We start from the raw sequence: 14,854 nt of genomic DNA on the forward strand, positions 1-14,854 counted from the left end.
AATGCCTCTCATCACAATTACAGTAAGAAAAGATTCTTCCTAAGATTTTATGATTCTCTGATCAGTTTTCACAAAATATTCCGTTTGCGGCTGTTTTTATTCATCCAAAGCTTTGGTGGATCTCATCCATTTTGTTTGAGTAAATCCCTCCAAACGTGAAGGTACAGTTATTCCATGTTTCATCTACTCCCACAAATGATTCCTTTTCTTTTTATTCAACTTCTTCATCCCATTGAAGACAAACGGCCGCACCGTGTGATTTAAGATGCCAGTCGATGCACATTATATTAGAGGAACATGTCAATCTCCCTTCGCATGAACAGCAGTATCATATTTTCAGTGAAGCCTTGTTTCATTTTGAAGAACAAAGGCAAATTAAAACTCACAAATCTCGTCCCTTCATGCTGTTTACACAGTTATACGAGTCTGGTGAATGCATCTAATGACGTTTGACCTGCCAATTATGCACTTTGCCCTTTAAAAGACGAGTACAAGCAATAAGCAAGACTAAAGGTCACTGGTTTAGCGACATCATCTGTTTGGCTATTTGCCTGTAATAATATCATGCTTCCTTGAATTGTGCGCTTCATCATCGCTCCAGCAATGTTTGAAAGTGAATTATTGAGGATGGACTCGACATATGCTCTCCACAGATTCATTATACTGTATGGTTTCATTTCCAGCTTTCTCATGTTGTTACTCTTTGTAACGGATGTCCTCACATGAAAAGAAGGAAATCTTTCCAGGAACAAAGCCAGCGATGAGGAGGAAATGTTTCAACAAAAGGCATCATGCCCTCTTCTGAATATCTCCAAAGCAGACTGTTAATGTGATTCTGAGCAGGATGAGCTCTCCTTTCCTTTCTCATGCTCAATTTGTCTTAAGCATTTAGAAGTGCCGGCGGGTAAAGCAATGACCCTCTCTCCCTGAAATGCTGTTGCATTATGGAATAACCTCCGGTTGAGAGTCAGAAAGGATTTTCATCGTCTCACTATTGATTAGCCCCTTTGTCCAATTCACACCGACAGAGATAGATTTTATGTGCAGCTCTGAATGGAGGCGAAACTGAGAGCTCAAGTCACTCTCAAACACACGACGCGGCTCCTGCAAATTGCTTTGTGAGCGCGTGTGAGTGTGTGCTTGTTTTGTCATGGATGGCAGGCTCAGAACATTCAAATGTCGCTGTTCATTATCACCCTTACTGCTTTGATTGTGTTCCGCGATAAAATCAGGGAACAACTATTAATCTTAATATAAGAGGTTGTTTGTTTCTCTGCTTGTGCATCCAGACACAAAATCCGCCGACGATGACTAACAAAAAAAACATTTAGCAGTGCTGGGTTGCAGGAATAATTTCAGAATCGCGGTGATTGATCTCAACAGGAGGCAGCGGCACTGCAGACGGAGGGAAATTACTGGGCCAAAAGCACTGAGGATTAGGAGCTGGTTCTGCTGTGATTTGTTGCAAATTTCAAGTAAAATCTAGACTTTTTCGGTTCTACAAAAGCTGATGAGTCCTTACTGAAAAAAACAACACACACACACACACACACACACACACACACACACACACACACACACACACACACACACACACACACACACACACACACACACACACACACACACACACACACAAAATCGAATCTCAGCAGATCTGAAGCAGAACTGCAATGGAGTGACTTCTTAATGTGGCTCACTGATTCAGCCAACTCATCAGTGGGGGTGAATGCCGCATTTTCTCTATTCAGGTGTGTGTGTGTGTGTGTGTGTGTGTGTTTGTGTGTGTGTGTGTGTCCTGTGAAGGACTGCTGACCTGTACCGGGTGTACTCTGCCTTTTCCTTTAATTAACGGGGATTAGCTTCAGTGTCCCCCAAGAATGAATTGAATAAACATGGATGGGTGGACGAATGCAACTTTGAAGTATATCCTCAATGCACCAAGAGCTGGAAAGTCTCAGATATAAAGCAGAACTAGCAGAGGGTTTAAAACACATCCATGGACACTTTAATAAATCAATATTAACATTTTTTAAAGTTTTTCTGACTTCTTTTTTAACTATGGAAAAGCACATTCAATAGTTTGTGTGTTTGATTTCCCAGTTTGCAGTTGTTCTGGCAACACTCATGCTTGTGTTAGTCCATCTTCAAAAAATCATTTTCTAAAAGCTCGTTCATCCATCTGAATAGAACAAATACAATGCCTCATTACAACAGTGTCTCCAAAGAGACGCTTTGGGGGAAGACGAATTTCAACATTGTTTTTTTTAATGACTTGTTCAGATTCAACCTGCCAGGTTGAAAGTTTTAGAATTCAGAGCCTCGTAACCTGTGAAAACTACCGCTTTCTAGGGGCTGCTTTGTGCTGCAGGGTGAGAATGTACCGATACATCAGTTTTTGTCTCTAATTGATACAACCTGGACACCGTGCTGTCTAATAACACACACCGGCACTGATGTGGTGGATGGTTGTGTGTGTGTGTGTGTGTGTGTGTGTGTGTGTGTGTGTGTGTGTGTGTGAGGGGCGGTTTTATCAGATAAATCAACACCAACTTTTACAATTCCCCAAGACCTGGCTGAGCCTTGGAACAGTCTGAGTTATCTAATCTTGCAGTAGCTCCGTGTCTGCAGGTAGCAGCATCCAGCGCTCGCAGCCAGCTGGCTCCTGGATAAGTCTTAAAGTGTCTGCAACACGGAGGCAGTTATTTGGGTCTTGTTGGTCGAGGTGAAATAGAGTTGTTACAGTGCTGATCTCTCAGTGATCTGCTCTGCTCATTTCGACTTTTTTTTTTTTTTTTTTTAATCTGCGAAAGGAAATATGTTTCTCACGATTTGGCGTTTGTGTGCGTGCATTGTGGATGTGGCGTGCCATGAAACTCCGCTGTGAATGCTTTACAAAAACCGGGCTGTTGTGCCCTGAATAATTCAGCGTCTAAGGAGCAGACATTAGGAGACATTTCTCATGATAACAATAAAATTGCAAACAGTTGCATCACACAGCACAACACATTTTACTCCGTATAGTACCGCATTATTCTCGTCGGAGAAATCCGTGTTCTTGTACATTTGCTCCACAGTTGTATCCCTGCTTCGGCTGTTTGCGAGCTGCTGTCGTCTGCAGTGCCTTCCCCTGTTCTTACAAGGTGTTTCAAATATTATTTTGTACTTTGGTTTTAAGGCCAAAAAGTGATTCGAGCTATAGTCTCTTTGTTATTTCTTAGTCACCTCTTCGTCTTTAGGCTTAGGCCTTCAAAGTTAACCACTTACAAAGACACAAAAACTCATTCACAAAGCATTTTCATGGCAGAATTTGTAGGTCAGCTATTTGTATGCTCGCTCACCTTCTAAGAATTAACGACACTGCCAAAAGGCACAAGTGTAATTGTAGTGTAGGTGGAAGAGGCAAGTAAATACTGATGTATTTAAGAGCTTGCTAAAACCGCCAAATGCATGTGTTATTATCTTTGAACTGCTCATTTCCCCCTCCGTGTAAGTAATCACATATAATGATTGTGTGTCATGCTTGGAATTGCGTCATTAATCTGGGAATGATGCAGCTGCTAATGCTCCAAAATTGAAATGAGAAAACGCAGACTGTAGAATTTCTGCATAGCAGGTTTATGTCATTACAGAACAAAGAGCTTATGTGACAAAAGGGCGTAAGAACTGCTCCAAGGAGATTATTTTACATTTGATAGAGCAACAACAATAGTGCAATGCCCTCTAAATATTTAAATTAGCTCAACCTGCTTCATCAGACCTGAATCAAAGTGGTTATCAATGAATGAAAAACACGATCGATGCTTATTTTGATATTTTTTGTTGTTGTACAAAAACCTCGGTCTGCAGCGTGTTTGTCATCCTGGACCAGAGGAAGACACAAGATGTGCGGTAACAACAGAATGGGAAACACACTCACTGTTAATAATAACGTCTCCAGGCGGGATACAGAAAATGATGGCCTATTCTAAATCTGTGCTGCAGCCGCAGGTCAGGACGTACATTACTGTAATCTTTTCTAAACATACGCCGTGCTGTTTTGTATATGCTTGGCTGTTTAAACACCGGGTTGTGTGCTTCTGTTTCAGAAGATTAGTCTGAATGCTGCAGCTGTGATAAAGACAGAGGTAGATTAACGCTCGCAGTGCACCCACCGGGGTTCTGGCTGTTGGTCTCGCCTTTAATTTAGAGAACTGCAAAATGCTATGATCGTAGCGGACTCTATGAACTCCACGGGACACCGGCAATGCAATTATGTAACAACAAGATATAAAGAGGTCAGCATGTTTGAAATTAAGTACATATATCACGAGTTATCCCCATCGACAAAATATGAGGGAGCAGATGAGCTGTAAACATGTAATTTTCATAATTTACATTTAATCTGATTTTATATCAGTTTCTCAGCATGGTTTTGCAGGTGAACTCTCTCTCACCGTACATCCAGAAGAGAGTTTGAAATGTTTATTTGGGGCTTCTAATCTTTCTGTTTAGAGTTTGCATGTTCTTCCATTTAACATGTGGATTTTCTCTACTACCCACAAACCAAAGATCTTCATGTTTGGTTAATTGGAGACGCTGAACTGCCTGCAGGCGCGATGGTCTGTGTGTGACTCTCAAAGACTGTGATGGATCGGGGATCTGTCGAGTGCAGCGAATGTCTGCTGCAATTAACTTTACCCCCCCGGTGACCCTCAGTTAGGTGGATGGACGATGCATTGTTTCATCCTGTCTCTTTTCAAAATATGATAAATAATAAGGTTATTAAAACTAATCATCTCTTATTTTCATAATTGCTCATTATGTTGCTCATTGGATGAGGCTCTCATTGTCTTCAGTTCAATGCAACAATTATCAATTCAGTTTCATGAAAAAAAATATATGAAATCATCTGTCGGTGACTCAGCGCAGTAGTAAAGGCAATGAAAAGGTGCTAGATAATATTCTGTGTGGGTGGTTTGCCTCGACATCTCCAAACCCTCCTTTCACCCTCGCTCCTTTTCTTGTTCCCTTGTCGAACTTCTTCTTTCTCACGCAGTCATTCTTCTCTATCACTCTACAACCTCCTTCCCTCCTCTCCCTCCATTCATCTCTCCCTCTCTGGGGGCGGCTGTGTCTCTGCGGCCCTCTGCGGTTCTGGAAAGGACATCCTCTCAGTTTAATTCAAGTCAACCCCGGCCTCCTGGTGCTCCAGGATGCAGCATGTGTGACAGCTCTACAGAGACAGCCAGAAGGAACAGACAAGTCTCATCTGCATGTACGTGCGCGTTTGCATGCACGGGTGTGTGTGTGTGTGTGTGTGTGTGTGTGTGTGTGTGTGTGTGTGTGTGTGTGTTGGTATATATGGTATAGACTGACAACACACCTGACTTTTGACCTGGGAAAAGTTGACATTTTGGATTAGACCGACAGGCCTAGTGTCAGTCTAATTCAAGACTTGTTTTTGAATTTTTTTGGGGTCAGAAATCATATTTTTTCTCCAAAAAAAGGAAAATGTGAGCCTACTACACAGGGGGGATAATAATTATGCACCAGTTAATTTTTAAACATCTTATAAATATTATTTTTTAGAGTGTCAGTATAATCCCCTCACCTGACTTTCTGTGTGTGTGTATTCATCCAAGAGCAAGACAAGAGGCGGTTGTTGGTATTGCACTTTCATACACACACACAAACGTACACACACGTCAGACGTCACGGCGATCTGGGCGTGGCTTCTGGAACTTTCGCGCGAAGCCGGCTGCGTTCTTCACAGCACATGGTAAGCAACATATTTGCATTTTTTGCTTCATATTATGTATATTTTCAATAAAAACGAGGATTTTTGAGCTGAGGTAGGTTGTTTATTCAAGGTTCAGTACCTAAGTGACCACCTGGTTTCCTCTGAGCCTGCTTAAGGTCTGAAAACATGATGGAGCATGAAGCACGTGGCACTGAATATTAATTTGTATGTTCATATTTCACATAACAGAAACGTTTAAAGCTTATTTATGTTGTCGGCCGGCTTCATGAAGCACTAATTACTCGTCCTGGCAGTCTACGGTGATTTTCTCTGCCTTGGCCTTTTAAATAGGTCGTGCTGGACTCATCGGTGTCATGTCAAGTAGCTTATCTGGTGATGCTAGATGAAGTGCAGCATAGCAAAGTACAAGGGACAGGTGTAAATGAGCGAGTTTTAGAAGTTTCTTTAGTTTAAAGAAATATAGTTTCGAAAATAGCCACGACACAGTGGTTTAAAAGCCTCTGTACTTGGCACTATATTACACGGAGTGCTTCGGCTCCGTGTTCTTCCGCCGGTGCCTGCTGTGATCACCGGATCAGCTGCGTCAGGTGGGAGAACAGGTGAAGTGCGTGGATTTGACTCTTGTAATGATGAAGTACAATTGTTTAACCAAAGCGCACTGAGGATGAGGTTGTTCAGACGGAGAATAAGTTTGCAGGAGTTGATATGAGACAAAAATGGTGTTTAGCATTCGGCTAGCGATGCTAACGCGTGTCCAAACTTATTTGTTACCATCGCTCAGCAACTAACAGCAATGGCAGCAGCATGGTGTACAGTTTCAGTCTATTGTAGAGTGTTGTGCTGCAGTCTTGTGATGTTTATCTACTTTGTAAGCACGTGAGGCAGTTTGTTTACGTGGAGACGCGTGGTTGTAGGCTCGAACTGCGCATGCCCAGTAGGCGTAAAGCATTATGGGGAATGTAGTTTTGAGTGATTTCAGCCGACTGTTATTTAGAGTGGTAATGCAATCTGTCTTTGTGTGAATAATGATGACATTCAAAGAATATATTGTGATGGTTTATTTATTTGATTGTGTTTCAGGTTTATGACCTGTGGTCCATTGGTTAAATAAAAAAAAAAAGACTAACATGAGACATAAAGTAGTGTAACGTTTGGCGTTATTAGACTGATACATTCATCATTTTTACTCTGAAAATGACTACAGCTGTGTCAGAATTATTATTGAGAGCTGTTTATAACAGTAGGTGTTTTTACCTTTGACTTTACTTTTCTACTGAATGTCGATCAAGAGACATTTACAGCTTGATACTTAGAAAAAGTACTGAACCTTGCATAAAATTCCAAATACCATAACTTGTGTTGAATTATTAATAATATAAACAAAACTTAAGTATGAACAAGTTGTGCTTGATCTCATAATGCTTTAATATAATGTAACTTGCTTAGTTATGGGTCTTTCAGGATGTCAGTTTTAAATTCCTGTTTTCTGTGGGCTTTTACAGTCATGTCTTTCGCTACCTGTCTTGCAAGCAGTTGTAATAACCATGACTTTGTGTTTGGCAAATAGACTGACTCTGAAGAGGACAATGCCAAGGCGGAGGCGTTTAAAGCCAAAAGATGAAGCATTGTTTTACATTGAGTCTGGAAAAGACAAAGAGGGACTTGATGTCAAGTGCATCAGTTCTTTTAAAGGTGAGCTAAATCTAACAATGGAAATTAGTCAAAAGTTTATTGTATTTCCTGACTTTTATCTTGTTACTTATGTCTTGATTAGGGCGGGGTGTCTTTGCTTCCACTTCATTTGAAAAGGGAGACTTCCTGATGGAGTATCGTGGCGAACTTATCAGCAAACAAGAATGTGAGAGGAGACAACGAGTTTACCACAAAAACCTCAAGGCCTTCTTGTTCGAGTTTCGCTTTGATGGGAAACTGTGGTGGTGAGTGTTAAAAGTCCATGCTAAGTTTAATCATAGAGAAGTGACACATTGCTTTTGATAGTCCAAACCCAAATTTTTTTTGAATCAGGAAAATGTGCACATGCAAGCATATAATATTAACCTCATATTTTCCTTTTGAAGCATTGATGCAGCAAAAGAAGATGGATCAATCGGAAGGCTAGTCAATGACGACCATATCAACCCAAATGCCAAAATGAAGTATTTGAATATGGAAGGAAAGCCCCATCTCTGTCTGTTTGCCACACGGGACATCGACCCTGGAGAGGAGATCACATATAATTATGGGGACTCAGACTGGCCTTGGAGAAGCAAGGTGATCATATTTTCATGTTCTGAAACTGATAATTGCCAACAAGGAAATGCAGTTTAGATGAAAAAAATACTGATTTCACTTAGGATGCTATTTTATCAAGAATTAGGCCAGAAGTCTTAAGTGACCATTGTTCCTTCTTTCAATACTTTGCATTGGCTGCAGGCTTACTTTATTTTCTAAATCAATATCATATCTGAATATGGTATTTAAAAAAACTTGTTTTGAAGTCCAATAGATCTTGTCAGTCTGATGTTAAGTGTACAGCTGTGTTGAAAAGAAACGTCTAAAGCAGGGTTCTCCGATTCCAGTCCTGGAGGGCCGCAGCCATGTATGTTTTCCATGTCTCCCTGCTTCAACACAGCTGATTGCAATAAGGCTCGTTATCAGGCTTTCTGCTGAACATGGTGACGAACCTTCATGAAATTCAGGTGTGTTGAAGCAGGGAGACATGGAAAACATGCAGGTCTGCGGCCCTCCAGGACTGGAATTGGAGAACCCTGGTCTAAAGTAAGAAATGACCTGAGTTGATATGAATGTCTTTTCTCTTTACAGCCTCCTGATGTGGACATGTCCTCTCCGAGAGCTTCTGGTGCCACAGACCCTGGACAGGTATGTCTGATCTGTGGTCATTTCTGTGTCACCTCTGCCTGGTTGATGATTGCTCACCTCTCGCTGTTTCCTGGAAGTTTAGTGGGTTTTTTTTCCACCAAAGTATGAAATTGTCGTTTGAGTTTGATTGCCCTCATATGCCTTTTGTCACTGTTTTCAGTGCTCGGTGGACAGACAGGACTCCCCATTGCCTGTGAGCCAAAGTGACCAGAGTCCAGTGCTTGGGCTGCAACCCAGTTTTGAAAAGGTAATTCACGTTTTGTGATCTTAAATGTTATTTACAGTCAGTCTACTTATTCTGCCATGTGTCAGTATGTATTTGTGTAGCTTCCTGAATTGATTTGGTAGTAGGAACAGGTTAATAGGAGGATTTTCGCTGTTCTGAAGTCACACTCGCATCTGAGCAAGGGTGTGGTTGTTTCAGTATTTGATAAGCATGAACATGGATTTGCCAAGAAGGTCTTTTTTTAACTTTTGTGTGCTTGTGGTCTATGGTGGTCTAAACAGGTTTGTACTGACACATTTCTGAAATTCACTCTTGCCACTGAGTGTGTGTGTGTGTGTATAGTCTTCTGACCAGGTGGTGGTTAATGTGGACATCTAAAAGAGATACATTAATAGTTTTAGAGTCAGACTCACATTTGTGTGTGTGTGTGTGTGTGTGTGTACAGCTACCTGAGTATATGGTGGTATCTATGTACATGTGGTTTATATTGACATATTCCCTGACAACTTTTAGAATCTTAAACTCGTGTGTAAGGCTGATGTCACACACAACTGAGTGTGTTGTCACCTGAGTTTATGGTGGTTCATGAGGACCTTTACAATATATACATTAGTAGGTTTTAGAGTCACACTTTCCTCTGTGTGTGCACATCAAAACAAGAACTACCTGAATGCATCTGACATGGACTAAACACACAGAGGGTCTTGTCTGCATGTGGTATTTAAAGAAAACTTGTTTTAAAGTCCAGTAGATCTTGTCAATCTGTTGTTAAGTGTACAGCTGTGTTGAAAACAAACGTCTAAAGGAAGAAATGACCTGAGTTGATATGAATGTCTTTTCTCTTTACAGCCTCCTGATGTGGACATGTCCTCTCCGAGAGCTTCTGGTGCCACAGACCCTGGGCAGGTATGTGTGATCTGTGGTCATTTCTATGTCACCTCTGCCTGGTTGATAATTGCTCACCTCTCGCTGTTTCCTGCAAGTTTAGTGGGGTTTTTTTCACCTAATGGTGCGTTCACACCAGACGCGTTGCAAGCGTCACGGGCGTTGCTTTTACATTCAAAGTCTATGGTGGACGAGCTTCAATGGACCTAACGCATGTCAGGCGCTTTTCGATTGTCGCTTTTCGAGCGTTGGCGACGCGCGTCGCAGGCTTCATCGCCTGAAGTTGGGAAAATTGAACTTTTGAAGCGTCAATGCGGAGCATCATCCAATCACAGACGAGCACTCCGAGCTCTGATGCGGGCCAGAAGGTCGTCAAACTGGGCCCGGGAGACGCGGAAGTACCGCTGAAAGCGAACCTCATCCTCACGCAGCTCCTGGAGCAAATGGTGAAATTCACCAAATTGCGAACGCCGCTGCAGGATGGGATGAACCCAACGATGTCGCACAGGCACCTGACGACGCCGTTTTCTGGCTTTCTTTATTAAATAAAGCCGAGCCAGTGTCTCGATAGGATCCACCATTGTCAACATGAAGACAGGACACAGAAGCTCCTCCCACTCCCGCCAGTGAGCTGGCGCGCGTCGCGAGCGTTGCAAGCGTCGTGTGTAAAATAACACGCGTCAAATTCCACACTTTACACGCGTCAAGTTTGAGGCGTCAGTGATGCCCGTGACGCTTGCAACGCCTCCGGTGTGAATGCACCGTAAGTATGAAATTGTCTTTTGAGTTTGATTGCCCTCATATGCCTTTTGCCACTGTTGTCAGTGCTCAGTGGACAGACAGGACTCCCCATTGCCTGTGAGCCAAAGTGACCAGAGTCCAGTGCTTGGGCTGCAACCCAGTTTTGAAAAGGTAATTCACGTTTTGTCATCTTAAATGTTATTTACAGTCAGTCTGCTTTAATCTCCTCTTCTGCCATATGTCAATATGTATTTGCAGACCTGCCAACCTGTACGCATTTTGCGTAGCAGGTACGCAATTTGACATCAGAATACGCTGGTACGCTCGGCCTCATAAACTACGCATAAAGCTGCAGACATCTGTGAGCGCAGTTAGAAATGTGGACGTGCAATACTCATATCTGACAACACGATGCAGCAGCAGGGCTATAGTGTCACGCATGTCGGTATTTTGTCACGCTGAAAAAATACCGGTAAATTAGGCTGGTGCGCAGCAGCTCTGGAACTGGGAGGAAACGTGTGCGACCCTGTCACGTCGCTGTCAATCAAAAAAGCAAAGGTCTGGCTAAAATAGCGCAACAACCAATGGAAAAAAAGCATTGCTGTCACGTGATTCTGCTGCTGCAGAATCCTCAGAGACTGATGGGACGAGTCACAAACCCCCCCATTGGACAACACTCCTGGTGGGGTGCGGGGGGTGGGAGAGCCCTGTGGTTATCAAAAAAAAAAATTCACCAAGGTTGGCAGGTCTGTTGTGTTCAAAACAAACGTCTAAAGGAAGAAATGACCTGAGTTGATATGAATGTCTTTTCTCTTTACAGCCTCCTGATGTGGACATGTCCTCTCCGAGAGCTTCTGGTGCCACAGACCCTGGACAGGTATGTCTGATCTGTGGTCATTTCTGTGTCACCTCTGCCTGGTTGATGATTGCTCACCTCTCGCTGTTTCCTGGAAGTTTAGTGGGTTTTTTTTTCCACCAAAGTATGAAATTGTCGTTTGAGTTTGATTGCCCTCATATGCCTTTTGTCACTGTTTTCAGTGCTCGGTGGACAGACAGGACTCCCCATTGCCTGTGAGCCAAAGTGACCAGAGTCCAGTGCTTGGGCTGCAACCCAGTTTTGAAAAGGTAATTCACGTTTTGTGATCTTAAATGTTATTTACAGTCAGTCTACTTATTCTGCCATGTGTCAGTATGTATTTGTGTAGCTTCCTGAATTGATTTGGTAGTAGGAACAGGTTAATTGGAGGATTTTCGCTGTTCTGAAGTCACACTCGCATCTGAGCAAGGGTGTGGTTGTTTCAGTATTTGATAAGCATGAACATGGATTTGCCAAGAAGGTCTTTTTTTAACTTTTGTGTGCTTGTGGTCTATGGTGGTCTAAACAGGTTTGTACTGACACATTTCTGAAATTCACTCTTGCCACTGAGTGTGTGTGTGTGTGTATAGTCTTCTGACCAGGTGGTGGTTAATGTGGACATCTAAAAGAGATACATTAATAAGTTTGAGAGTCACTCTCACATCTGTGTGTGTGTGTGTACAGCTACCTGAGTATATGGTGGTATCTATGTACATGTGGTTTATATTGACATATTCCCTGACAACTTTTAGAATCTTAAACTCGTGTGTAAGGCTGATGTCACACACAACTGAGTGTGTTGTCACCTGAGTTTATGGTGGTTCATGAGGACCTTTACAATATATACATTAGTAGGTTTTAGAGTCACACTTTCCTCTGTGTGTGCACATCAAAACAAGAACTACCTGAATGCATCTGACATGGACTAAACACACAGAGGGTCTTGTCTGCATGTGGTATTTAAAGAAAACTTGTTTTAAAGTCCAGTAGATCTTGTCAATCTGTTGTTACTGAATACTCCGAAGACTTTGGACCCACGCCCTATCCCTATCATTGACAAAGTTAGACAAGCTCATAAATACCTTTTTTGTGTCTCTTCGTCCAGTGACTGGTTCCCAGCTGTTAGCATCGTAGTTAGATTAGCTCAATTGCTGGAAGTCAATAGGGAACAGCAGGAGGCTGCTGTGCGCCGGTATATCCTTCCGCGGAGCACTGCGCATGCGCAGGTCTGTGTGTATCAAAACGTTATTTTAACGGATTGAAAAGAAAACACGTCTTTTAGAATGTTTTGTAACCATTCGGATTTACTTCACCTGCTAATACGCCGTCCCCTGGACCACTGGAAGGAGTGTTTTGCCCACTTTCGTCAGTCCGGCTCTGTTTCCCTATTGACTTCCAGCAATTGAGCTAATCTAACTATGATGCTAACAGCTGGGAGCCAGCCACAGGATGCATAGACACAAAAAAGGTATTTATGAGCTTGTCTAACTCTGTCAATGATAGGGAAAGGGCGTGGGTCAAAAATCTTTGGAGTATTCCTTTAAGTGTACAGCTGTGTTGAAAAGAAACAAAGGAAGAAATGACCTGAGTACATATGAATTTCCTTTCTCTTTACAGCCTCCTGATGTGGACATGTCCTCTCTGAGAGCTTCTGGTGCCACAGACCCTGGACAGGTATGTCTGATCTGTGGTAATTTCTGTGTCACCTCTGACTGGGGATAGAAAGCTTATAAACTTATTTTTTGTGCTGTACTAGTTTAAGCAGACTGGGTTTGTCTAGTGATTTGACTTAGATGAAGATCAGAACATACTTTTTGACCATTTTATGCAGAAATTCAAGTAATCTTAAAGGGTTCACATACTTTTTCCTGCAACTGTATCTAAGTCATTTAAGTGTTTGCAGTCACCTTAAATTATTTTGGTACATAGACTTACTTATAGGATACTTTGCATTCAAAATCACACTTATTCTGAATTTTTTTTATTTTTTTTTTATTTTTGCAGTGTCTTAAACATGTTCTTCAGTGCATAACGATGTCTGCCATGGACAAGTGCATTCATTGCCTGGGACCACTGTCTCCTTTGCGATGGATAGGGTTCAAGTGCAAAGGTAAGATATTAGCTAAATCCATGGTTGTTGTTCAAATTTAGTGGATAGAGTCAGAAAGACCAGAAAGAGAGACATGGTGTAAATGGATCCAAGTGCAGATTTGAAGCTGAACCACCTGCTTTGAGGACCATATACTGTTTATTTGCCATGGCAGAACTAGGGCTGGGCGGTATGACGGTATAATACTGTTTGACGGTGTAAAAGTGTGTACCGGTTGAAATTTTGCCATACCGTTTATACCGGAGAGAGAGCAGATGTCTGCTGCAGCTCTCTGAGTCAGTGTAGAGTCGTCTGCACTCGCTAACAGGACAGCCGGAGCGCAATTGTTTGGGTGCATTTGTGCATTTTCACAGCGTGTCCCGACGTCGTGCGGGGTTTGTTCGCTGCGTTTCATTGGTCAGATAAGCACAGGGTGTGCTCGCGAACAACACCAGCGTATCCAGGAGGGGTGGTAGCCATAATGGCGGACGCAGAGACTAGTGGCTCCGGGAGTGACGCTAAAAACTCAGGTCTTTTTTTCTTTCATGTTGTGATTTTTTTTTTTTTTATAATTCAAGTTATATAAACTGGAGTTTAAAAATTAAGAGGAAAATGAACAAATGTGACAGTTTGGTTATTTTTAAGCAATTATTTGAGTTTACAGGCGAAAAATACATACCGTGATATATACCGTTACCGTGATATAAGATTTTGTTCATACCGCCCAACCCAAGGCAGAACTATTTAACTCATAACACCCCTCTTAGATGACGTGAAAGACGATATTATTTTGCAAAGAGATAAAAGACAGCTGCTGTGTTGTTACTATTCTTTTGTACATGGACAATTTTAATTTGACTTTTCCAAATCTTTCACAGCCTGTCACAGAATCTGGCATCAGTGCTGCTACAGACGGGTGAAAGATCAAGATCAAAAGGCAGACCTTGATGAACAGTACAGCTCTGGAAGTGAATATGTACCAGAAACAGAGTCAGATGATGATTCAGATTCAAGCGCGTCTGTGGTGACTGAGTCAAAAGCCCGACTGAGTCGAGGAAAACCAGCGTCACACAGTAAATGCACAAAGGACATTATGGACACATGTATTCCAGTTACAGCTGATACGTCAGAATGTCGGGCTGGAGGTTTGGATGTCACTGCTACTGAAACGTCAGACTCAACTGTTGGAGGTTTGGATGTCACCGCTGCTGAAACATCAGACTCTGCCGTTTCTAACAAAGGCTCATCGAAGAAGCATGTGAAGAGCAAACATAATGCAACTCCAACACATCTTAGTTTGACCAACCGGAACTACTGCTTTATTTGTGGAAAGCCACAAAGTAGACTGACTCGTCACCTCAAAACACATATGTCACATCCAGAGGTTTCATATGCGTTTTACCTCCCTGAGCACTCAAAGGAGCGCAAGATATT

General features: G+C 42.2%; 1 protein-coding gene across 1 annotated transcript; it reads left to right on the plus strand.

Moving 5' to 3' along the window:
* The first annotated feature begins 7,317 nt into the window (after positions 1-7,317).
* LOC115400007 (histone-lysine N-methyltransferase, H3 lysine-36 specific-like) lies at positions 7,318-14,340 on the plus strand. The gene is made up of 10 exons (XM_030107660.1): positions 7,318-7,435; positions 7,518-7,680; positions 7,822-8,014; positions 8,567-8,623; positions 8,784-8,870; positions 9,699-9,755; positions 11,296-11,352; positions 11,514-11,600; positions 12,949-13,005; positions 14,299-14,340. The coding sequence occupies exons 1-10, from the start codon at positions 7,330-7,332 to the stop codon at positions 14,338-14,340; spliced, it is 906 nt and encodes a 301-aa protein (XP_029963520.1). The 5' UTR covers positions 7,318-7,329.
* The last annotated feature ends 514 nt before the right edge of the window (positions 14,341-14,854 follow it).

Source organism: Salarias fasciatus, chromosome 14, assembly GCF_902148845.1.
Source record: "Salarias fasciatus chromosome 14, fSalaFa1.1, whole genome shotgun sequence".
Taxonomy (NCBI): domain Eukaryota; kingdom Metazoa; phylum Chordata; class Actinopteri; order Blenniiformes; family Blenniidae; genus Salarias; species Salarias fasciatus.

Coding starts and splice junctions, on each gene's coding strand:
- LOC115400007 (XM_030107660.1), top strand. CDS start 7,330: ATGCCAAGGCGGAGGCGTTTAAAGCCAAAAGATGAAGCATTGTTTTAC. Junction 7,436..7,517: donor GTGCATCAGTTCTTTTAAAG/GTGAGCTAAATC, acceptor TGTCTTGATTAG/GGCGGGGTGTCTTTGCTTCC. Junction 11,601..12,948: donor TGCAACCCAGTTTTGAAAAG/GTAATTCACGTT, acceptor TTCTCTTTACAG/CCTCCTGATGTGGACATGTC.